Source organism: Delphinapterus leucas, chromosome 20, assembly GCF_059928025.1.
Source record: "Delphinapterus leucas isolate spDelLeu-1000000601 "Yukka" chromosome 20, BTC_Dleu_Yukka2, whole genome shotgun sequence".
NCBI classification, from domain to species: Eukaryota; Metazoa; Chordata; class Mammalia; order Artiodactyla; family Monodontidae; genus Delphinapterus; species Delphinapterus leucas.
Window position 1 is genome coordinate 33,432,608 of NC_143148.1, and position 25,598 is coordinate 33,458,205.

At 52.2% G+C, this 25,598-nt stretch overlaps 1 protein-coding gene across 2 annotated transcripts; it reads right to left on the reverse strand.

The window, feature by feature from the left end:
* Window positions 1–642: 642 nt before the first annotated feature.
* On the reverse strand, window positions 643–21,426 carry PLLP (plasmolipin). Of its 2 annotated transcripts, none has more exons than XM_022555870.3 (4): window positions 21,135–21,426; window positions 4,844–5,017; window positions 2,707–2,829; window positions 643–1,600 (listed from the first exon to the last, which is right to left on the reverse strand). In XM_022555870.3, exons 1-4 carry the CDS (start codon window positions 21,267–21,269, stop codon window positions 1,484–1,486), a joined length of 549 nt encoding a protein of 182 aa, XP_022411578.1. In that variant the 5' UTR covers window positions 21,270–21,426; the 3' UTR covers window positions 643–1,483. The 2 variants fall into 2 exon arrangements, with proteins under 2 accessions (XP_022411578.1, XP_089759258.1); XM_089903132.1 differs by lacking the exon at window positions 21,135–21,426 and adding an exon at window positions 8,941–12,336.
* Between the last annotated feature and the right edge of the window lie 4,172 nt (window positions 21,427–25,598).

Here is a 25,598-nt window from a genome sequence, read left to right on the forward strand (position 1 = left end):
GGTGGGAAAATAAGTTCAGAAGGACTCCCCCTCTTTGCTGCTCTCCCCTCTCTCTACTGTCTGTAGCAGCTCCGCGCATCAGGCACTTGGATTATCTGATCTCTGAACTTCACAAACTGTCAAGGTAGGCGACATTATGGCAATCTTAAGTTCATCAAGATGACTAAATGATTTACTGTTAAACTGAGACCCTTTTCCGAATAAAAAGGGGTGCTATTAAATTTATGCCATGACAAGCGGCATAAACGGGACTGTCCCAGCAAAGCAGGCAGGAAGTTGGTCATCCTGCCTCAGGTCAAAGAAGTGGCTGGTGGTGTTGAGTGACTCCAGGACTGGAACTGCCTTTAAATAGGCATTTGGAACCTTTGTACGGTTGTCCCTTGGTATCCGTGGGGCACTGGTTCCAAGACCGCTGGGGATACCAAAACCCACAGATGCTTAAGGGACTTGAGCATCTGTGCTCAAGTCCCTTATGTAAAATGGCAAGTATTTTGAATACAGCTGACTCTGCATATCAACTGATTGGTTGAATCCTCAGATGTGAAACTCACAGATACGGAGGCCTGACTGTACTGACTTATGCTGCAGCTTCCTGGAGTTGATAAGCATCTATAACCGTGATTCCCCAACGTCTTTTCCAAATAAGTTCTTTCATCTTTATTTTTGTAAAAAAACAAAAACAACGAAGTCGCCACCAAGCACAGGACAACTCACTAGCAAGGACTTGCTTTCCCTCCCTCCCTCATGTCCCAGGTGCCTGATCAACAGTGTCAAGGAGGCAGTCGGCATTGATGTTAGCTTTTCCCAAAGGGAAAACTACAAACAAGCGCTTGGGAAAGGGAGGGAAACCTGGATAAGCTTTTCATCATTGAGAAGTCACTTAAAACTGATTAGTTTAAAATAACTGGTATGTCTGAAATGTAGGAAAGGAAGACCATGCTGTCAGCATCATAACCCTCTTTCGACATGTTTCCCTACAAGTGACGTGCTAGCTTGGCGGAGGGTCAGGCCAGGATTATGTTTTAAGGAATCAGAACGGTTTCATGAATTTGCTCAGCTTCCCAGAACAGAAACAGAGATAAATAATTGCTGCTTGTTAGGCATATTCTATGGTGGGCTGCAAGTCTGGAGTCATTGTTAGTGTATTTAGTGCCAGTGAGAAGGCTGGGTCCCAGCCTTGGACACCGAAGTCCTAAAGACAAAGCAGAGAGAGTCCTGTATCCCCCATCACCTTCTGCTGAATATGGAGGACGGAGAGGTCTTGGCTGTTGGCCTCTCTTCCAGCCCATGCGCCTGCCAGAGGAAGGATCCTGATTCCTTGGGAGTGTGGGGTGAGCCCAAGGAGTCTGATGAGCAGAGAAGAGCAAGTGTAGTCCCTTCCGGGCTGACTCCATGCAGGGCTCAGGCTTCGGGCTTGCGGGGCCACCTGCACAGGGACCAGGCTACAGCCTTCAGGCCCAGGGTGGCCCATGGCACCAGTGGTTTAGGCATAGCCGCCAGCCATCTGACTGGTGGCTGCATTGCTGCCTACTCCTCGCCAGGCCTGGAAGCTGAAGAAAGCGCTCACTCCATAGGCAATCATCACTAAACACGAAAAGAACTGAAAGAGAAGACAGCAGAGGTGAGTCTGTCTGCAGCACGGCACACGGGGCTGGGGGCTATGACAGTGATAACAAGCACCAGGAAGGGAGATGCAGACAGTGAAACCCGGGGCCCCTCAACCAGAATGAGCTGCTCTGGAGCCACACCACCTCCTCCTTAACCATACACCCATTTAACCACCGTGGGGGCTGATGGGTACCAGGTTCTGGGGTGCCAACTTTATATTCTAGTGGGGAACCATTAACCACACAAGCCAGGTGTGTCTTAGATTGAGAGGGATAACTGCACAATGTGCTAAGAGTCACCAAGGGGTAGGAGCTACTTTATAGACACATTTCAGGGATTTAGTTTTAAAAAGGCAATGTTCAGCTACCCTAGGAGTTTTTCTGGAATCAATTCATAGGTATCCCTACACTAGCACCTAAGGCCACGTTCAGAATTTCCATGTCTCTATCCTGGTGACTGAGTTCACAGATTTCAAAACCATCCTCACCAGAAAGAATGAGGAAACCCAAGTCCTGGTCTAACTCCCACCCTCCCCGGGACTCAGTTTAGGCGTGTCCCTTCACCTCTCTTAGCCTCAGTTTCCTGGTCTGTCGAAAGGACTGGCAGTCCCTGTCCCCCTCCCCACTGAGGGAGTGGAAGGACAGTGAGGAAGTGCCTGCAGGGGCTCGTGGGTGAGGCGTGCCAGGTATGGAGGGGATTCTGATACTTCACTGGCTACCTGACGTGGGGCCCGAGTTTGAGCTGCATGGGAGAGCCTGAGGATCTCCCAAATGGTTTAAACTGAAAGGTTTTTGTGCGTGCCTTTTTCCAGGGGGGAGGATAGAGCGCTTTTAACAGATTCTCCAAGAGGACCTATGACCCTAAATCATTGCAGCACGAAACTTCATTTGTGCCACCCAGGTATTTCCCAAGCATTCTGGTTCCTCAGGGTTTTGCTGTTAATTATGGAAAACTGTGAGCCCACTGAGAGGAGGGTAATTCAGCACGTGGCAGGTGCCTGGCCTGGGACCAGGGAGCAGTGAGAGTCCAGGGGCCCAGACCTTGCTTTGGCCCGTCTCCCCTGTAACTGCCGAGGGTGCCCCAGGGAACCATACTCACGGAGGCAGCTGCACGCTGGTTGTACTGCCGGGTGCCCTTCAGGGACGTCAGTTCAACCGAAGCAGAGCAGGTGATGAAGGCCGTGATGTAGAGGACGGTGGCGCCCACATTAAATATCATTAACTGGGGGTAGGCGGGGGAGAGAAGTCTTAAGACGTGAGACACTTCCAGTAACTGTGGAACCTCCTGGTCCCCACGAGCACATCCCTTTAGTAGCCAGAACAGGGGCTGGGGCTCAAGGATGAGGATGGAGACACGTGGGTCTTTCCCACTAAAAAGGCCTTAAGAGACAGTGGTCTACACAGGGTCAGCCTGGAGGCCATATGAGCAGGGAACGTAGACATACCGAAGGCTGAGAGATGGTGGGGCGGGGCGGGGGAGGGGGGGGGCGTTGTGGACCTGGTCAGGACAGCAACAGTTCCACAAGGCAAAACCCATTCCTGATGGCAAGAGACCAAACCAAGCCTGTCTCTGACTGCACCAGCTGAACCCGGGGCCTGCTTGTGTTGGCTCCTAGCCAGGCCCGGCCCTCCCTGTTGTCCGAGGACTTGGCTCTGAGGCTGACCCGTGCGGCGGGGGCGTGGGTGGTGGTGCCTCACGTCTCTCTCTGCCCTCAGTGGGAAGAACCTATGTCTGCCTTTCGGCCACATCCTAGGCTCTAGGCCCCATGTCAAATGCCAGGGTGAGGACCCCTAAGTCAGGCTGGCAAGGAAGGGTCCTGGGCTGACAACCAGGCCCAGGTCCCATTCCCCCAGCGCTTGGCCCCGGGAGACAGTTGACACTTAGCAGAGATCGCAAACTGGTGGCCCTCAGGCATGTTTGGCTCATCCCATAGATTTCTTAAAAATATTACGTCTTAAATTTGATTTCATACGAAAACTTTAAGATTTCATATAAAACTTTCAATCTTAAAATATCAAGATTTGGCACTTGCATTCCCACTAACAACAGAGCTGAGTAGAGGCGGCTTCCTATGGACAGATGGGTGCGGGTTCTCCAGAACCCCTCCTGACCTATTTGACCCACGCCTCTTACCTGCGCCCGGAAGGGGGCTTGTAGCCCCTATCCCAGAAAAGCCCAATTTGGCAATCATAATTCAGCCTCCTCTAGGAGGGTGAGACACTGCCTTGCCATCATGGCCTGGGAAAGGAGCCTCCTTCCATCAGCAGCTGTGGCTGGGCCCCAGATCTGTGCTAAGAGACACCAAGGCCCCTCCATCTCCGGGGATGTCTTTCTTCAAGGCTCCTAGGACACGAGGCAGGGGCTGGACCCTAGCCAGGAAGTCGGGCCGCCCCCTCCTCATGCCAGGATCTTCCCTCCAAGCCCAGTGCCCACCGCAAACACCACCTGGCTCCTGCCAGTGATGTCAAGATCTAACAAACACGGTCTGTCTTGAGGATGACTCACGTTTCCTCAGCTTCAAAAGTCATTGAATTGCAAACAATGCTGCCTAGTCCCAGCTTTGCTTGTCTTACAATCATGTGCCTCTCTTGCCTCTCTCCGCTCACTGAAAGCCTCAGACCCCAGCTGCAGGGGTTTTCCGGGTCAGAGAAAAAAGCCCTAGCAGCTTTCTCTGTGTCTGGCCAGGGTACTTCCTATGGACACTCACAGCTCTGTGTCCCAAGGAGACTGACCCGGGCAACCCGGGACACCGTCCTCTGCCAGGCTGCAGGGGCCTCACCCTGCAGACGCAGGGTGCGGGGGGTGAGATGGCACGTTGAGCCCTGCACACACCAGGCCCAGCCTCGGTGATTCCTGCCAGCTCAGCCCAACCTCCAGGCCCAGGGCTGCCAGTCAGAACCCACAGATTCAAATCCCGACTGCCCCCCAAAAGGAAAAATACCTTCAAGATCCCAAATGGCCTCCGGTCTCTCCATTCAACAGCCCCTCACTTCTACTCCCTTCGTGGGAGAAAGTCAAGCCTAAGTCCTCCTGGATTCGTGGCTCTCAGTGCTCAGAAAAACTGGACACCTGAACCACCAATCCTCCCTCCCCCACCCAGAGCTACAGGCCAGCGAGGACTTCAGCCAACCCCCACCTGCCACTTCTCATTTAGGGAAGGCTGCATTGTCACAGCTACACCCAGAGGCAGAGGGGTCAGCCTGGACCCACCCCCAGGGTTCCTACCCAGACTCACCACCAGCGGCCAAGGCACCATGTATAGCTTCATGTGCAGCTGAAACAGGTAGAGGATGAAGAAGACGATTGTCACCAGCCAGAGGAAGACAGCGACAAACATCACCCAGCCATAGGCCGGGTACAGGTGGTACGAGGTGTCGGCAATCAGGGCCCACACCAGCAGCCCCAGCACCTGGAGGGAGCGAGACAGGGCCAGCGTCTCCCAGAGCCCCCAGCACTCAGGCTGGAGGCCACAGACCAGAGGCTTCCAGGCCTTTGCCGTGGGGCGCCCTCTGCAGGACACATTTCTCATTTGCCCAAGAAAAATGTACTTGGCTCCTACTGCATATCAATACATACCAAGCCCTTGCCTGGTAACGTACTCCTTTCAGATCTCAGCTGAAATGTTATGTGCTCCAGGGCACCTTCCCTGCTCCTCCAGTCTGGGTTCCAGAACTCTCTTCTGTGCTCACATGGCCCCCCAGGCACCCACCACCCAAGACTGTAATTCTGTTTCCTTCCCCAGACTGGAAGCCACAGCAGCAGTGCCTTCCACCCTGCTGCCTCCAGGGTGAGACCCCTGCAGCCCCGGAGGGGTGGTGTCCCAAGCTTGCCCAGTTCCCCACGGGCAAGACAATGACTGTCCCATTCATAGGTGCATCTCAGCACCCAGTACAGGACCCGAGCTTGGTCAGGGGCTTAGTAAAAGCCTCTGAAAGAAAGATGAAGTCACCAGCACATCCCTGAAGGAGGGACACACAAGCACAGAGTCCCAGAGGTACGGTGACCTCTGCCTGGTGCCCTACCAAGCCCCTTCCACCCCCAGCTTCTCCGACTCTCCTAATTGCCCCTCAATACAGGTGTTACCATCCCCACCTTACAGGTGAAACTGGGCCTCAGAAAAGCAAAAGGACCTATCACGCCATTCCTATGTGGCAGGGTGGGCCCCAACATCCCTGTAGTGTGTGTAGCGGCTGACAGCATGGCCTCCGGAGCCAACTGCCTGATTTAAAACGCACTCCCCTTACCAGCTGTGTGACGCTGGGTAAGCTCACAACCACTCTGTGCTCTGGACACATCACCTGTCACATGAGTATAAAGAGCATACGTACCTCATAGGTTCAGGACCCATGGGGGTTTGTATACATAAACAATTCCAGCTGGGGATGCTGTGCTGCAGGGAATTTTACACGGGTAGGTTGGCTGAACCCCTCCGTGGCCTCGTGGGGAACTTGGCAGGGTGGTACCTCACTTGTGGCCATCCTAGCCTCCCCCAAGCCTCTCCTGGCCCCTTCCCTGCTGGCTGAGACCCCACAGGCCAGCACGTCCTCCTTCACCACAAGGGCATTCTCCAGAATCCCTGGCCGGCAGCAGGCCTCGGGACTGGCCGCTGAGGGCGGGAGGGTCACCTGGGGCTGTGGAGGAAGGCTGCTCTGCTGCTGAAGACAGAGAAAGCTGCCACTCTTCTTCCCGTGGACAGTGTGTGACACCAAGGCTCCCAGCGACCTTGCCACCGTCTCAAGGATGAGCCAACCATCAGTCGGATCACAGGGAAGTGGCTCAGGAGCGAAACCCACCTCTGCTGCTGGTTTGGTGGACAGAAAGTCCCCCCGCCACAAGCTCCTAGACCAGACACGGGAGCGCTGTCACTCACCTCAGAGCAGCCAGAATGGGTGCCTGCCAGGCACCTCACCGAAGCACCCCTGCCAAGGACCAAAAGGGAAGTTTCTGTATCGATCCCCCTACACCTGTGGGGTCACGGCAGGAATAAGCCTAGCTGAGGCCGGGCGTCCAGCAGCCCCTGTGACGACTTTCCTTTCTCCCCACCACCTGGAAGTGAGAGGTGGAGCCCTGGGCTTAGGAGTCAGGAGCTGGGATTTCACCCTGCCTGGGCTATGGGACACCAGGCAAGTGCCTTCCCGCTCTCTGCGGCTCACCAGGGCAACTCGAGTCCGCCTGCTACAACGCAGGCCCCCGAGGAATCCTTCTTTGGTTATCACTGTGTCTCCAGTGCCCGGCAGTGCCTGGCACATAGACCTGCTCGATAAACACATGCTCAAGAGGTAACTGGCCTCAGTTTCCTTATCCAGGAAACAGAAGTCAGACCCCCGCCCCCGACAGGTGCTGTGTGTCACAAGAGGACGCAGGGGTGAATCGGTGAATGTGCTCCCAGCCCTGCCTGCCTCCACCCAGGGGTGGGAGTGGGAGACTCGGGAAAGCGCCCACTCCCCCCTCTCTCCAGATTTTTGCACCTGCTCCTCCTCCCGTTCCGGGGTGGGGGGGTGAGACCCCAGGGACGCCCACCCCACACTGCACCCTGCCAGCCTCCCCTGCCCTACCTCTAGCCTCTAGTGCCCTCCTCTAGCCACCACCAACAGGCTGGGTGGCCCATGGGGCCCAGTTTGCAGGCGAGGAAGGTGGGACAGATAGCAGGCCCTTGAGGGCAGTCACACCGCTGCGGGCACAGCCCTGACCCATGAGGACCCAGAGTGCGGGTGTCTCAGCACAGCCCCCCAACCACCCAACCTTAGGACACCCTGCCTAAAACAGACACATCAGCGGGCAAGAGCCCCCAGGGCTGGGGGAGGGTCACTGTTACAAAGGAGGACAGACACTCCCAAAGCAGGACGCAGGACCCTCCCGGGGAGGACTGAGCGTGTCAGGGGCAGACAATTATCTCCTCACTTAAAGCAGGGTCCTTACAGGCCTCCATGCCATCGTGTTGCCTGGTTCCAACTATGTGAAAGGAAGTTAGAAAATGCGGTGAACTGAAAAATCAAGAAAGGATCGATCTGGGTTTACACTAATGTACACTTATCAATTGTTGGTGTATTACTCATGGGCTTGGTCACAATAACCACATAATGCCCTCCAGCTGTGTGCCAGGCCTCAGGTAAGCACCTTCCCTTTTATTTCATTGACTTCCCCATAACCCTCTCATTAGTCAGTATTATGTATTATCCCCATTTTCCAAACAGGAGCTCAGAGGAAAATGAGTCATCTACGGTCACCCGTGGGTAAAGGGCAGGGCAGGATTTGAACCCAGATCTGTTGTTCTCTGGAACCTGGGCTACTGAGAGTTACTTAGTGATGTATAAAAAATGAGGACACTTTGCTGGCTCCGAGGGGGGAGGCCCCGCAGGCATCCAGGCTCTCTGGTCTCTGCCTCGCCCTCCTGCCCAGCCCTGATTTCCGGATCAGCAAGCGCAGCCTCTGAGAGACAAAGCTGCTGCATAAGCAATGGGAATTTCTGGTGTTCCTTCTGGCCTTGCTGCCCAGGGAGCCGCCTCGGTTTCTGCCCTCCCCCACCTCAACCAGACAGACTGGTTTTTCCCGTCCCCTCACCCCCAGCCCCAAGAATCTACAGGAAGTGCCCCAGTCCAAGGCACCCCTACATGTGTTGACCGTCTGCTGGCCGGGGTGGCCCTGCATGGGGAGCTGGGCCCAGGCCTCATCTCCAGAAGCTGCAGGAGCTGCTGGACCCCTCCCTCCTGCTGTGGACCCACAGTCTAGCTGGAAGAGGCCAGAGGACTTGTCTTATAGTCCAGTACAGAACAGTAAACCCCACTGTGCAGGGGAAGGGCAGTAGGGTGACAAGGGTGGAGAGCAAGGCAGGAGGCCCCAACTCTGCCACCTGCACACAGGGCTTCACCCAGGCCCTCGTGCAATTCTGACACCCTCTCTGACCACAGGCCTTGCCGTGTGCATCCCTCTGGGTTCACTCATTCAACAAATATCTGTTGAGCACCTACCACTGTGTGTGTGAGCCAAAACATGAAAAGCCCTGCTCTCCTGGCGGGGGACAGCGGGGCGGGTAGCAGATAAAAACCCAATACATGAGGGAAACGCAGGATATGTGCTGTGGGGGAAAATCCAGCTGAGAAGGATAAGAAGGCCAAGAAAGATCTCACTAGAACATATGAGCATGCGAGAGGTGAAGGGAGGGAGCCATGTGACGAAGAACAGAACTCTGTGCCTTTACCTCTGGGGGTCCCTGTCTCTTGCCTACGTGTTCATCTGTCCCCATGTTTCTCCATGGGGGTCTACACATATATCTGTGTGTCTTACTCTTAAAGACAGACACACACACATACACATACATACACAGAACCAAACCTCATCCCCTTGGTCCTTCCAAACTCTCTGAGGCCCCAGCAACACCTCCTCAGGCATGCACTGCAGATAAACAAAGAGAAAGGTCTGGAAATCTTGAAGGAAAAAAACAAACAAACCCTGTGTTCCTGAAAACCTAAAGATTTCTGATTAGGGGTTTTCTCTTTAAATGATGGCTGTCAAAAAGGTCACATTCAAGAAATATAAGAAAAAAAAAAAAGGTCTCATTCACACATGCCCCAGGACCTTTGCACCTCCAAACAAAAATTTCTCAACGACTGGATAACAGAGATATTTTTGTTAAAAGCACCTGCAGGGCCAGAGAGGAGAGGGATTAGTCACAAATGCCTGACCAAGAGGCATTCCTCAGTTAGGGTGGGCCCCAATCCAGGGACTGGAGTTCTTATAAGAGGGAAACTGGACAAAGAGACACAGAGGGAGAACACCATGTGAAGATGGAGGCAGAGATTAGAGTGACGTGTCTCCAAGCCAAGGAACACAAAGGATTGCTGGCAACCACCAGAAGCTAGGAGAGAGGCATGGAACAGACTCTCCTTCAGAGCCTCCAGAAGGAACCAACCTTGCCAGCACCTTGATTTTGAACTTCTAATACTGTGAGACAATAAATTCTTGTTTTATTTTTAGCCACACCACGTGGCATGTGGGATCTTACATGGGATAAAACCCATGCCCCCCTGCAGTGGAAGCATGGAGTCTATAACCACTGGGCCGCCAGGGAAGTCCCTCTGTTTTTGGTGGGTTTCTTTGTGTGTGTGTTTTTTTTGCGGTACGTGGGCCTCTCACTGTTGTGGCCTCTCCCGTTGCAAAGCACAGGCTCACGGACCCAGCCGCTTCGCAGCATGTGGGATCTTCCCGGACCGGGACACGAACCCGTGTCCCCTGCATCGGCAAGCGGACTCTCAACTACTGCGCCACCAGGGAAGCCCCTTGTTATGTTTTTTAGGCGACCTAGTTTGTGGCATTTTGTTATGGCAGCTGTAGGAAACGAATACATCTATCTTAGCTACTCTTTGAGTCTACGAATGGCTGTTATGATCTGATTTAACTGGGGGGTGTTGGCATTAACTCTAATGGAAAGGTGGTCTATTAACTCCCTGGGTTCAAGCTCTGGCCCTGCCAACTTACTAGCTGTGTGACCTCGGGCAAGTTGCTGAACCACTCTGTGCCTCAGTGTCCTTATATTCAAAATGTGCCTACCTCATAGGGTAGATGTAAATGAAGTAATATATGTAAGGTACTTAGACCAATGCCCAACATAGGCTTAACACTCTCCGTGCTCTAATGTTATCACTCTGAGAGGTTAGAACATGGCTTTCCCGATCCATTCTCTGTGGCTGGTTTCCTGCAGTAGTAATAGTGTGTGCAGTTCCTAGGGGTGTGAGGCCTTGGAAAAATAATGCATCTAATAAGCACCAGGCAGTTCCTGGCAGATAAGGGTCCTCAGCCAGTGGGGCCCCCGCCCACCTTTCAGATAAGGCAGCTGGGCTTATCCAAAGAAAGGGAGGTGCGTAGGTGGTAGGGAGCAGAACCCAGTCCAGCCACCCCCCAGGACACCTCCTGCAGCTACACTCCCTCCACTCCTCACAGGCTAAGGGTCCCTGGGCAGAACACTTCATCCCTTTAGACCTCAGTCTTCCCCCCTGTACAATGGGAGCAGGGAGGTCTGCCCAGTGTTCTCCAAGGATCCCCTAAGTCTGAGGCCTGACACTCCTCAACACAGGGCTCCTCCAGGGGGGGCCCACAGCCTTCCCTCCCTTGTACTTACTGGAGGGACTCCACCAATCCCATGAGCACTTGGCTAACTCCTCTCCCGCCCAAAGATGGTCACGCCAACTCTCCTTTTAATCCTCTCCACCTCCTGGGCTGAGTTAGACCCTTGTAGATTTGGCGTGTGGTCTTAGAAGAGGCACCTAACCTTTCTGGTTTGTTTCTTCATCTGACACGTGAGGGGGTTGGACAAGTACACCTCTCCTGGTCACCTCATAGGTGTGTCATGCAAGTAAAAGGAAAAAGTGTAAAGGAAAAAGTGAAAAGTTGTAGAAGTTGTGAGTGGCTAGGAGGGCTGTTAGACAGCTTAGAGGGAGTAAACCCCACACCGCAGCGTCCACGCGGGGGACAAAACCTCAGTGCCTGGAGGCTGACATTAGGGTTTTAAACTCAGCAGCCGCCAAGGCACACAGGTCACAGAAGTGACTAAGGTGGGCCAGGGGAGGCCTGTGGAGCTGAGAGCAGCCTGCCAGAACTTAGTTCCCCAACCAGGGATTGAACACATGCCCCCTGTACTGGAAGCTCAGAGTCTTAACCACTGGACCACCAGGGCAGTCCCAAGAACTTCTGATTTTTCAGGAGACGTTAGAAATCCGAATTTCTACGTGAAATCTTCAGCTTTTTAAACACTGGCAATGAAACCAAATGTTTTAGAAACAATCTGAGGGCAGGGCCCATCCAACAGCCCCCAAGGACTCCCTTCTCCCCACTGCACCATCCAGAAAACTGAGGCCCAGGGGACCACGTGAACCCTTCCCGGGGTTCCCCCTCACAGGGACACATCTGGGCAGCTGAGGACACTCAGAACTTGGCCTGACCAGGCCCATACTCCACCCCCGCCCTGGCCCTTCTCCCTACAGTGAAAGGGACTTTATGGGGACAAAAAGCCACCCATTGTGTCCCAGGAGACAAAGGCGCAGGGGACAGAGGCTCCGGGTGCCTGCGTGGCCACAACAACTCCACACACCACCTCCTTCCTCCCTGTGCAGAGGGGCCGGGCTCTAGGGAAAGGCTCCTTGGAATTCCCGCTCTGTACACTACGAGCCTTCGAGAATCCTAGGCCATCACACCCCAGCTCTACAGGAGGTGCGAGGGCATTCAGAACCCAGCCCGAGCCAAGTGACCCGGTCTGGGGTGGTATTTAACTCGGCCAAGCCTCCCTTTTGTCACCTGAAAAGCAGGCACGTGAGTTACCAAATCGAGTCATTGAACAAACTCTCCCGAGGGCCCGCTCTCTGCCAGACACTGTTATAGGCCCCGGAAGTGCAGCGGGGAGCCAGGCAACCAGGGTCCCCACCCACGAGCACCCCGCTCCCAGCCTGGGCTGCCATGGAGGAGGAGGAGGATGGGAACACTGGCGCAGGGCCTGGTTCACCTCCAGGGCTTTCCAAATGCAGCCTTTATCACGCTGCTTGTTATTCCTGAGTCCCCGAGTCTCAGAGCTAGAGATGAAAGAAACTTCTGCCCCCATGGCCCTGCCGCCCCCAGAGCCCCTCATGAGGACCTCCGGCCCCTGTGTGCAGCCTGCACGTCAAGGAGCCCACTGCCACCACTCTTCCTTTGGGGTCTCTCTCAGGGTTCTAGAAGAATGTTCCCAACATGAAGATCAAGCTGCCTCCTGCCTACACCCTTGCTGGTTCCCACTCTGCACTCTGGGGCCAGAGACGCATCCCCGAGGCATCCGCGAGGCCTTCCCTGGCTCCCAGAGCCAGCAGCAATGCACCCCCCTGGGTGAGGTTCCAGAAATTAAGACCTGCTCACCTTCCTCCCTTGGGGGTCTCCTGGTCCTCCCCAGAAAGTCAACCGGTGCCTCCCCAGCACTAAGACCCTTATGGCGACACAGAGCTTTCCCAGGAAGGCCTTAGTCCCCTTGAAAGCCCAGGTCAAGTCCAAATCCAGCCCCCGTCAGTGCTTCACCCCCAGGAAGCCCAACTCTCTCAAGTAAAGCACTTGGCCCATTTCACAGATGAGGAAAGCAAAGCTCTCGGAAGAGATGGACGTGGCCCAAGGTCATGCACTGTAAGGGTGGGGACAGTTCTGTGACCCAGTAGATAGAGACGCCCAGAAGAGGACAGAACTCCAAATTCCAGGAGGTAGGGACACTCCCTGGAGACTAATTTGTTTGCAGGGAGCATCACTGCCCCGGAGGCGAGAGCAGAGAAGGGGCAGGGTCAGTCCTTGAACCCTGGCTGGAGAGGGATGACAGAATCTTATGTTCTCAGCACCCCAGGCGGGTCCCCGTCTGGCCGTCGGCCCTCCAGAGAGAGCTGGCTTCTGGGAGCGTGTGAACTTCATTAGCCCCATGAGGCCTGGCCTCTCTACCTGCTGAGGAACAGGGCTGGGGGGAGGGGCACCTAAAGTGAGGGTCTTCCTTATTCCCTGGACTTCCTTCCTCAGACACTAGCTCTAGTCCTGACTCTGTCACTAATGTTTGGGGTGACATTGAGCAAGCCCCACCCCATCTAAACTTCGAGGACAGACAAGTGACCCCATCTGGCTAATCTCATACAGGCTGGCAGATCATCTGGTATCTGACCTCTCCGCTCCTAACTGAATGAAGCTCAAACATCCCAGAACAGCCCCAGGTCTGTTCCCTAGCAGCTGGGCCCTGCCTGACCTTCAGCCCTGGCCTTCCTGCTCTCGCCTCTCCGTGAGACCCTGTGGTACCACCCTGTCCTCCCACCCCTTGGTCAAACAGGAAGGGCCAACTCAGCCCAACAGCAAAGGACCAGTTTATATCCAGGGCTGGGCTCACTGGACTGCCAAGGAAAACAGGCTCTCCCCCAACACTCAGGTTCCAAATTGCCATGGGGACCAGGGCAGGACCCCCTGCAGCTCCCTCAGACCATCTAAGAGCAGGAAATCAGGGCATAATCCTCACTGAGTTCCACCACAAACAGCTCACCAGCTGATAAGGAGTAACCAACACCTGGCCCTGATACTCCAACAGAAACTGAGAGCATCCACCACACGTGGACAGCTCCGCAGCCCTTACCTCTTTCCACTTACGAAAAGGTCACCCAGCCAGTAACACTGAACTCAAAGCCATTGCTTGCTGCTCTGTGATCCTGGGAAAGTGCCTCCCCCTCTTTGGGCCTGAGGGAGACTTCAAGTGCCATCTTCATAGCTTTTGCTGCACCCATAAATGACCTGTCCTATTTTTTTACCCACTATTTTCATTTATTTAAAAGATTTTTTTGATAAGTTATTTTATTTTTAAAATGCATGATATATATGACATGATAGGTAACAAAATGGTGCTTTTAGCATGTCTCCCTCTTCCCCTGATACTCAATTTCTTCCCTGGGGGCAACCAAGAGTGATTTCTCAAGTGTCTTGCCAAAGACTACCTAGGCATGCATGCACACACATACACTTCAGATAGGCGAGTGTGTATATTTATATAGCCTGTGTGTATTTCTCCCAGACAAATGACAGTATTCTACACACACAGGTTTTCACCTTGCATTTTCCACTTAACCATACAGCCCGGAGATTGTCCATCATTACACACATACAGAGCTGCCTTATTGTTTTCGTTGAGGGGTAAGAAGTTATCTTTTTACTAACTGTATCGTATGCCACTGCATAAATGTATCATAATTTATTTAACTAGTCCTCACTGATGAATGTGGATTTATCACACAAATAAGAATTTTAAAAAGAAACTTAAATCACTAAAAAGTAGAAAACCTGCATTATCTACCACAATAGAAGCTAACTATAAAATTAAATACAACAAAAATTAACAATATTAATACATCCCAGATAGATACAGTTGTCTTCCCAGGATCCAGAGCTCCAGATTTAAATTTAAAAAATGTTGGGAAGGCACTCAAGACACTTTAGCACCCAAATGAGGCTGTCTCCTCCAGCAATCCTCCAGGACTGTGATTGACTGTGGATGACGCAACACTTTCCAAGCCCCACGTGGGAGACTTTCTTTATTACCTCAAAGTGGGAAAGTCCTAACTCTGACACAGTTTCCAGAAGCCAGAAAGAAAAAAGGAAAAGGAAAGAAAACAAGAAATTCGGCAACATAAAAATAAGTCTTTCTGACCAAAAACAAAACAAGACAAGCAAACAAAAACACCATAAAAAAACAAACAAAAAAAAATACCCTGAGCAAAGTCAAAAAACAAACAAGGGAAAAAATATTTGCAAATCATCTAGCACTCCTAGCAACTGACAGGGCAAAGACCAACAACTTAATAGAATGTGGAAAGAAGCAAACATACAAGGAAATGCAAATGGCTCTTAAACATATTTTTAAAAGTGAGGTTCTTTAACCTCATTCCTCATAAGAGAAATGCAAGACAATGCTACCCTGACCTGCCATTTCGCCTGTCAGATGGGAGCTGTAGGGAACAGGCACTCTACGAGAAGGCTCACTGAGGGGCACAAATGTGACCCCTATGGAGGGCCTCTGACAATCTCTAACAAAATCACTAACACACATAACCTGAGCCAGCAGTCCCCCTTCCGGAAATGTACCATACAGATGCGCTCAGTGGCTTGGGCGAGATCATTCACCGTGACAGAGTGTGGGAACAGCAAGAGTGGAAACCCAAGTGTCTGTCAACAGAGGGACCGGCCGCACAACTCACACCACAGCTGCGGGATGGGCTGCTAGAGAAGCCGCAAGAGAAGTGATCACGCTTCAGGTACTGAGACGAAAAGACCTCCATGACACACTTTTAAGTGAAAAAGGAAAAGTGCAGGAGGATGTGTATAGACTATAGCCCTGGAGTAAAGTGGGGAGAGGTGGGGATCTATAGCCACATTTGCAGATCTCCTTAAAGAAAGCCTAAAATGCTACACAGGAAACGGAGAAGAATGGGCATGGGGGAGGTCAACTCTAACCAAATGGGACAGAGATTTTTCACTGTGTTCTTTCCCACTCTGTCTTATTCTAGACTGTTGTAAATACATTACCTATTAAAGAAATTAAGGAAATAAAAGATTAAAAAGAGAAAGATACGTGTAGCTCTATGTGCAATGATATAGAACATCCCTAGGTGTATTGCCAAGGGGGTAAAAGCGTGGCAGGGCACAGGCAGAGTGCGCCTACCTGTGTTTTGATAGGGGTTATGTGTAGAAATAACTGCACTGACTCAACCTGGAATGCCACACCCATGATGCCTCGGGCAAGGGCGGGGGATGGGGGTGGGAGGAGTGACCCGACTGGGATGAGAGATTACATTTTCATTGATAACGCTTTGGACTGCTGGAACATTTTTGCCGTATGTCTGTGTAATTTTTTCAAAGAATAAAAACAGGTCCATCAATAGAGAAATGGCTAAATGAGCTCGGGCCCTACCGTGACATCCTGGGATAGCCCGAAACAGGAAGGAGGCAGACAGCTCTGCATAACATGAAGAGATGCAGGTGCCCTGGGTGTGAGAAAAGCAACCCAACAAAGGATACAGAATAAAACCATCAATGTTTTTTAAAATGCACAGGAAAAAGAACTAGAAACACCCCAACACAGCAGTTCCCTTGGGGAGAGGGGTAGGGGATCCAAGAATAACTTTAGCCTTACCTGTAATAGGTTTTTGCTTTTTAAGGATAATGTGTCCATATATTGTTACATAATTATAAATTGATTCCAAACACTCGACACTCTCCTAGCCACAAAGTGGGGCGGGTAGGCAGAGCTAACAACACAGGCATTGTTTTGCTGGGTACAGTGGAGTAGGAAGGAAGGTGGGTAGCATGCAGGGCGGGGAATGCTGCCCTAAGGAGGCTGAACCCATGAAACTCAGTGCTATGGAAAACCCTGTGAGTCCCCAACACTGTGATCCCAATATGGCCAACCTCTGCTCACACCTCACAGATCCCAACAACCTTGTCTAGCCAACCTAAAGAGTTGACTTTAAGCCTCTGCCCTGCCCCCAACCTGAAAAGGGGCTGCCATGCCTTGTGGGGCTGGAGAGAGTCAGGATTACCACAAGGAAAAACTTTCTCACACTCCCAGGTGCACAAGGATGGAGCAGGTAGCCTTTAGAGGGACTGAGCTCCCTGTCCCTGGAAGAATGCAAGCTCATGTTGAGGACACACCGAGGGGCCTTTGGGAGCAAGTGTAAGAGCCCTAGGATTCTATGACCCTGTGAATCCTAACCGCCCTTCGTTCTAACATATACAGCGCTAAGCCCTTTGCAGGCATCAGCTTCCACATTCCTCACAATCCCACCATCACCATTTCACAGACAAGGAAACTGAGGCTCAGGGATATTAGGGAACTTGCCCAAGATGACAGAGCCAGGATTTGAACCCAAGGCTCTCTGCTTCCACCAATACTCTCACCAGCACCCATGGATCACTGTGATCAAGTGGCAGGTGAGGCTTCTGATCTGCTTATTCATCTGCCAACTGGGAATCATGTGACCACCCCCAATCCCAGGAGATAGGGCAAGAGGGAAGGATAAAAGGTGCCAAACACAACTGCCCTACCGACACAGGCCATTCATATGGTTTCTGTGTCCTGAGCCTCAAGGATGCCTTCTGACTGCTGGGCCTTTATACGAGGTATTCCAAGGTTCATCTGCTCTGCACCTCCTTACTACCCCTTCCACATAACTAAACCCTTCAGGGCCCACTTCCATTAGGAAGCCTTCCCTAGTGGCCCTGGCCCCTGATGAGTTCCCCTTCCTGAATTTCCTCTCCTTCCTGTCCAAAGCACCCTACCTCCCACATGTGATCAATTGGGAGATTGGGATTGACATATATGCACTAATATGTATAAAATAGATAACTAATAAGAACCTGCTGTATTAAAAAAAAAAGCTTCCAGATTTTTAATGACCAAGAGCTGTCTCTAGATCAAACTTGCCTGCTTCCATTTTTAGATGCTATCTGCATAAATTCATGTTTCCCTTTTTGCCTAAGCTGCTAGGAAACTCAACAAAGAATTGACAGCCTTAAACTTGCGACAGATTCCAGATCTCCTTTTAGCTCTCTTTAAGTCAATCCCTACCCAACCCACACATACACCACCAACTTTTAAAAATATATTACGTTAACTCTTCCATCATATGTGACTTGATATCATATTACATCTCATGTTCTTCCTGGAGCTAGATGGGGTTGGGGGAGTGATAAATCAGTGAACACTGAGGTTGGTTCTTCAGGACACATTTAATACTAAAATAAACAAAGAACACATCTCCTTCTCAAGAAGCTGGGGCCTTTCTTCCTTCCCTTCCCACCGCCCTCCTCCCACATCTGGAACTCTTCACCAGATCCTGGGAAACAAAAGGGTCTGATGGAGAATTAGCTTTCACCTTCTCGTGTACTGCCTCCTCCAGGCAGCCTTCCCTGATCCCTCCACAGGTAGCTCATCCTTTGAGCTCACAGACAAAGAGCTTCTGGACAGCAGGCCCTGAGCCTGGGGTCTCCATCACTCCCACACCCAGTGCCCAGTAGGAGCCCAGATGAGTGTGGTAATAGAGCACGGATCAGAAAAGTCAGGCCACTCAGGGCTTAGATCCCAGCTCTATCACTCTGTGAGCTCTTGGGCAAAGAACTGACCCCTAAGCCTCAGTTTCCTCACCTGTAAAGTGGAGGAGAATAAGAGAATATGAAGCTCTTGGCAGAAGGCCTGGAGCTTAGTTTGCACCTGAGTGATGGGAGCTATGATGGCTTCCCAGAAGACGGGGTGCCTGTTAAGTGGAACCCTCCTTGTCTCAGACCCAGTGGAACTGTCCGTTGCCAGAGAAACAGTTCAGGAAGCAGCTTCTCCCACAAGCCAAGTGGTGAAGGCACTAAAAGGTGCAGGTCTTCAGAACTCTGATGGGAGACCCTTGTCCCCCTTTCCCCGGGCCCCAAAAGCACTGCAGGGGGGGCAGAAGGCCATCCCACTCACACTCAGTCCCTGGGAGTCTAAGTGCCAAGCTCCACCACAGCTCTCCAGGCCAGTCCTGCATTCCATGGACAGCTCAGTGTCTACATTTGCACGATGGGACCCAGATGCTCAGCCCACGGGGACCCCCAAATCAGAGACACAAGCCTCTGCCACAGGAAGCTACCCTAGTCCTTGCAGGCACAGCAGGGCCTTCCTCTAGTTCCCCTTATTCCAAGTTTCATTGTTCAAATGCAAAGGGGCTGATGCTCAGGTCCTGTCTACCGGGAGCTAACCCTGGGGACCCACCAGGCAGCCTCATCCTGCTCAGCCCAGCAGGGATCCCTCTGCTGTTCCAAACCCCTTAAGGCTGCGAACAGAACATGGTCACCACTTCTCGCAAGGTATTCAAGCCTTCCGCTTCTGGCCACCCAGAAACAAGTGCTTCAGCTCCAGTGTAAGGGAGCAAAACTTGCCACCCCAAAATTCATCTCTTGGCATAATAATTTTAAGCTGCTGATCTAAGAAACAGCAGACATGGGAAAAACTGAAAACCAAGGTTTCTTACCCTTTTGTAAGAAACATTTACATGTGTAAGGGAAATCTCCATCTGTAAGGGTGTCTCCCTCACAGTACCAAGAGGTGGACCAAATCTCTAGAAACATATCATTGGAAAAAGTAACGACTTAAATCTGAATCACAATTGTTTACTGTGCTTTTCCTGCTCACCTCCCATAACTGGCTCCCCATCCTCAACATCCTCTTGTGTCTTTAGCTGAAGATGGTGTTTAAGGGGAGGGATTTGGCCATTTGGGGAGTTTCTCAGTTTTTCTGGGTCTTTCCCATGTGTATATGTGATTAAACTTTGATTTTCTCCTGTTAATCTCTCTCATGTCAATTTAACTCTTAGACCAGCCGGAAGAACTAGACGGGTAGAGGAAAATTTCTTCCTCCCCTACACTGGCTAAACCAACCTGCTGGCTACTCTCCCCACTTCCCTTCCACTTCCCCAGCCCCAAGGCTTGCCCCGCACAGTGGCCCGCCCTTTGAACACCGTTTCCCTACCTCGGCCTCAGATTTCAGTGAAGTCCCTGCTCAAAAGTCACCTGTCCTCCATGAGCCTCCCTGGACTCAGAATTGATCATCCCTCTCCTCTGCCCTTTCCCACCCCTGGGACTGGGACTCCCTTCCTGCTAGGCTGCTGTACCCTTCACAACCACCCGGGAGCCTAGCGCTCAGCAGCGCTCCGGACAGGCTTTTCCTACCTGCAGATTTAAATTAGTCCCCAGTCGGGACCTCTCCCCCGCCCCGCCCCTCCCCTTCACAAAGAATCTGCCAGACTGCTCAGAGAGAAGCTAAAAATGTAGATTTCTGGGCTGTAGTGACTGAGATTCCAATTCCACATTTTTCCCAGGGGTGGGGACCAAGATCTACATTTTAAACCTCCGAGAGAGGCTGAGGCTGAGGCTGAGGTGGGGGAGGGGCCCCACAGGAAGAGATTTGAGGAATTCTGAAAGAGACACCTGGCCCAGGGGGAAGGATGCTCACCGGCGGTAAGGAGGGAGGTTTGGTCTCGGACCCTGCCTTCAGTCCTAAACCTGGCAGCCTAGCTAGGACCCAGCAGTGGGACAGCAGGAGGTGCCCTAATGCAAAATGGATCTTGGCCCACCTCCAATTCCCCCCTAGTCCTCTGAAAACGCACCAAGCCCCTCCCACAGGGCAGCCCCCAGCTTCCCGACTCGCACCAGAGGGTACCATGGGGAGAAAGCTAACACCTTCAAGCCTGAAATTGGTGTGTGGGGGGAGGGGTGTTCCCATCGATCGGCCTCGGCTGGGGTCTACAAAGGGTATTGGATATAGAGGTGTCCTGCCTCTGGCTTCCCACAAATGCCTCCCCCAGCGTTGGGCGCGGTATCTCGGCCCCAAGGGGCCCGTCAAACCGGCCGGAAACCGGCAGGTTACCCAGTGGAAGCCAGAAGGGCCGGGCTCCCGCGCGGGAGCCCATAGGGCCCTGCCGAAGGGTCTGTGCTGGACCGGATGTGCCCACTCGGTTAGACGAGGAGTGCTCTGGGGTGCAGCCACGGGGAGCCGCTGGGAGCTTGGCAAAGGGTCAGATGAGAGTGAACTTTGCCTCAGGCTGGTGCTGGAGGGCTGGGGACTTAGTCCTGGCACAGGGAGAGCCAGAGACGGGGAAACAGAGAGAGAGAGCGTGGCGCGCGGTGATTGTGGCTTTTGTGAGAGCTTCTGTGGGTGAGCTCTTGGTGACCACTTGGGAGAGAGTGATGGGGCGCTGAGGTGGGCACTCTGACATTGGTGCACCTTGTGTGTGCTCGAAGAGACGGCAACTAGGACGTCTCGGGGTGAGAGGGTTCCAGGGTGATCTCGGGGGCGTCCGCCCTAGAGGCGCCCCCGAGGAAGGCACGGCGCATCGGGGCGCATGTGAACCTGGGTTGGGGGTGTGCGAGAAGCAAGGAAAAAGGGCAGCTCTAGAGCCCCCGACCCCTCCTGGCCCCCCGGGACACCCCGCCACCCCCCGGCCCCGGACCCCAGGCCCAAAGCGCGCGCTCACCAACTGCAGCAGCATGAGCGCCCCGAGGCTGGAGCGCACGAAGCCCAGGTCTGGGCGCAGCGCCGAAACCGCGGCGCCGCCTCCCTGCGCCGGGCTGCTGGTCCGCGTGCTCACTTTAGACGGGAATTCAGCCATGGCGGCCCCGCTCGCCTCCACAGGTTGCTCCCGCCGCCGTCGCCGCCCCTCCCCGCGGCGGGTGCCGGCTTCTGCGCGGCTCCTCCGAGGAGACTCGCGCTCCCGATACTGCTCCCGGGGCTACGTGCGGCGTCTGGGCGAGCAGTCGGGAGCCGCCAGGTGCGGCCGGAATCCCGGCCCCGCCCTCTCCACGAAACCCTCCCCTTTAACCCTTCGCACACCGCCCGCCGGTCCATCCCGGAGCCACACCAAGTCGCCATCTCTTTGACGCGGAAACTGAGGCCGTGGTCAATGAGATGGCCCCACCAGAACCAGCCTAGATAGCCGCCCGTTTCTCTCCCCGGGAAAGCCGCCTGCTGACAATATCCCCCGCATTCGCGGCAGCTTTGACCGCTCCTTCGCTCCCTCCTCACCCTTAGCTTCCGAGCCCCGGGATAAATTGGCGGCCGTTAGCAGAGCGGGCAACTACCGGCTCCCTGCCGAATGCTTCACTGGCGCTGTGTGCCCTTGGGCGAGCCCTTGCCCCTCTCTGAAGTCTCCCCGTAAAGCGGGATCGGCATCCCTGTGCAGAGACTCCCAAGGAGTCCCGGGTGACCGAGCATCCTGGAGGGGAGGGTCTGGATAAATTGTGGGTGTGCGTGGAAGGGGGAGGCCCTCTTATGACTCAGTTGATGTGGTTTTCTCTTCTGAACTGATTGAGCAGTAACTTAGAAGATCGCTGAGCCTCAGTTTCCTCGTCTGCAATATAAGGATATAAATGGACCTCACTCCACAGAGCCGCTGTGCAAAATAAATGAAATACTGCACGGAAAGCTCCTGCCACGCCAGGGGTAGGGGGTGGCGGTGAAGGTGTCAGAAGGTGGGAGATGCTGTTGGACTTACGGTTTCGTCGCTCCACTTGCACCCTGAAACACACACACACACACACACACACACACACATCCCTCAGGCCATATCGACCTGCACAGATAATTGATTCATTTATTCGTCAACCAATGATTGCTGAGACCTTACTATATGTCAGACCCTACCCCAGGCCATGTGAATACAGCAAGCAAAAAACCACCCAAGGCCTTCTTGGATCCCACTTTCTACTGGGGGTAACAAGCAATAAACTGGAGAGAAAAAATAAGTTCAGGTAGTGACAAATCCTGTAACTAAAATAAAACAGGGAATTCCCTGGCGGTCCAGTGGTTAGGACTCAGCGCTTTCACTGCTGGGGGCGGGTTCTATCCTTGGTCTTTGAAATAAGATGCCAAGTGGTGTGGCCAAAACATAAATAAATAAATAAATAAAACAGAGGAGCGTGACAGAGATGACCAGGAGGCAACTTTTAGACAGAGTGGTCAAAGATGACCTCTCAGAGAAGGTGACCTTTGATATTTACTCAACTGGAGGTTCAACGCCCACTCCCCACCCCCAATGCACCTGAGACCCTCTTCTCCACCCCACACATACAGCAGATACTCAGGGAATGAGGAGTGCTTCTTGGTAGCTGCCAAATCATTACCCAGAGCCCAGCCTCTCTGCAGACTGTGTGAGCCCAAGTGCAGAACAAAGCTGTTGGGTAAACACTTAATTTTACAGTGTCACGGAAAACAGTAAGATGATTGTTTCTGAGGCAGATTCTAAAACAGTAGGATGTTTTGGTTTGGGTTTGGATTTTGTGTTTTTGGTTAATCCCACTTTCATTCCTTTCAAATGGCAGAGAGCAAGACTCAATCACTGTATTGTTTTTTCCTTCGACCTTTTCTTCCAAACCAACTTCACTCGTCCCCAGTCAGAAAAAGTGGGAAGGAACCTGATGCCCACCCAGAGCTCCCACTGTCACCCTGGGCTCTTGGGATGGGGGTGGGGGGAGCCAGCTGGGGATGAGGAGGAGAGGGTCTGTCCGTTCCCAGAGCTAGTCCCCCCTCCTCGGGTCTGTGCGGGCCATCTCCACACAGATCACCTGCAGCACCTGTCCTGTCTCACCTCTCCTTAATTCTACAAAGGCTCCCTACCCTGGCCAAGCCCCTACTGGGTACTGGGCCTGCTGTCCCTTGGGGTGGGGATGGAGCATACTGGTGAGGCTGTGGGGTTCTGGCACTGACCAGATGTTAAGTGTGCACCTTGGATGCGCCAGGCACTGGGGACAGCCCTGAGAGCCATCCAAGCAGAGACCCTACCCTCAAGGAATCTGATGGGGGAGACCGCCTCTAGATATACAAATGCACAGATAAATAGATAATTACAGATTGTGATGATATTACTACAAGAAAAAGCAAGATGCCATGGGAAAGAATAATTGAGATTTGGGGGTGTCGTTTAGGTAGCTGGGTCAGGGAAAGTGTAAACATTTAAGCAGAGACTTGAAGGATGCCTAAGAATCAGACAGGAAAAGAGCATTCCAGGCTGAGAAAACTACCATACATGCAAAGGCCCTGAGGCAGGAAAGACTTTGGAGTCTTTGAGGAGGGACATAAAGTTATAAACTGAAGGGACTGGGGAGAGATGAAGTTCAAGAGGAAGCCAGGGGCCAGGTCACCTGGTTCTTAAACCCTTGGTAAGACAGCGTTGTGGCCGCGTCTTATGGCATGCGGGATCTTAGTTGCCCTACCAGACATTGAACCCGTGCCCCCGGCAGTGGACGCATGCAGTCCTAACCGCTGGACCGCCAGAGAATTCTTGGATTTTATTATTAAAAAATAGACCATTAGGGCTTCCCTGGTGGCGCAGTGGTTGAGAGTCCACCTGCTGATGCAGGGGTTCGTGCCCCGGTCCGGGAAGATCCCACATGCCGCGGAGCGGCTGGGCCCGTGAGCCATGGCCGCTGAGCCTGCGCGTCCGGAGCCTGTGTTCCGCAACGGGAGAGGCCACAACAGTGAGAGGCCCGCGTACCGGGTTAAAAAAAAATAGACCATTAGAGGGCAGTTACACTGTTTGATTTCCTATTTTAAAAAATTCACAGAAAGACTCCTCTGGAGGTCATCCAACAGTTCCCAGAAGCCAGCTTTGGGAGGTTGCTGAATATAATCAGCAAATATCGACTGAACACTTTTCCAGCTGGCCCTGTGCTTGGTGCTGTGGGGTTGGTTAGTTTTGGTTTCTTTATGTTTAATTGCCCAATTAACTCATTAGTTTATTTCATTGCACATCACACACACATCTCCAAACCTGCACCCTCACCTCTAGCTAATCACTGAGAAGAGTTTGGAGTATCCCATCAGATCTTTTCTTTCTTCTTTTTTTTTCACTACCATACAATATATGGAAATATAGAGACTTGCTTTGTTCGTAACTTTTAAACATTTTTACAAAAAAATGGGATTATACTGTATACATTGAAACTTGATTTTTTCACTTAACATATCTTGGGAATTTCTCCATGACAGCACCTGAAGACTGACCTAATTCCTTTTATATGTCGTATAATATTTCATGGAAGGGCTATTACATTATCCCTTCCCTTATTGGTAAAAAGGTAAGTGGTTTCCAACAGTTCCTCATTACAAGTAATATTGAAACAGGAGGGAAAGGGGCAGGGCACAACCTTTAAAAGAATGACATAGCCATTGAGGATATGACGAAAACTGGTTGGAACTGATCAGTCCCAAGATGGCGGAAGATTTGATTTCCAGTAGACCCTGACCCTCATTATACACTCATTATACACATCATTAGCATATGCTAAATGACAAACCCACAGGAGCCAGAACAGTTCCGCGGCTAACCATAAAGGGCCAATAAGTGGAAGGTGGCCCAAATCCTGGAAATCCCCGCCCCTTCTCCAAAATAGTTGGAATAATCCTCCCACTTGTTGGCCTATGAAATTACACAGCCCATGAAAACCAACCACTCCATATTTTGGAGCTGCTCTTGCCTTTTGAGACAGACCGCATTCTGTCTATGGAATGTGTATCTCTCTAAATAAATACACTTCTTACCTATCACTTTACCTCTCCCTGAATTCCTTCTGCGCAGAGACATAAAGAACCTGAGCTTTGTTAAGTCCTGAAACCAGGTGTGTGATCTCAAAAGACAGTAGGTTCAAGTCCCAGCCCATGGGTTCAAGTCCTAATCTGAGTTTTGGCTGGGTTCGAATCCCATCTGAGTTATGAGGTTTCAATATTACATAAGCCTTCTTATTTATGCGTCTCTGTACACACATAACTCCAGTCTTCAAAGCAGAACCACTGGATTGAGGGTATTTGCATGTTTTTTTTTTTTTAAAGAGATACGTCCAAATTGCTCCAAAAGACCATATTTTTGACATCCTCATTAAGACTAAGTGAGTTTATGGGACTTCCCTTGTGGTCCAGTGGTTAAGAATCCACCTTCTAATGCAGG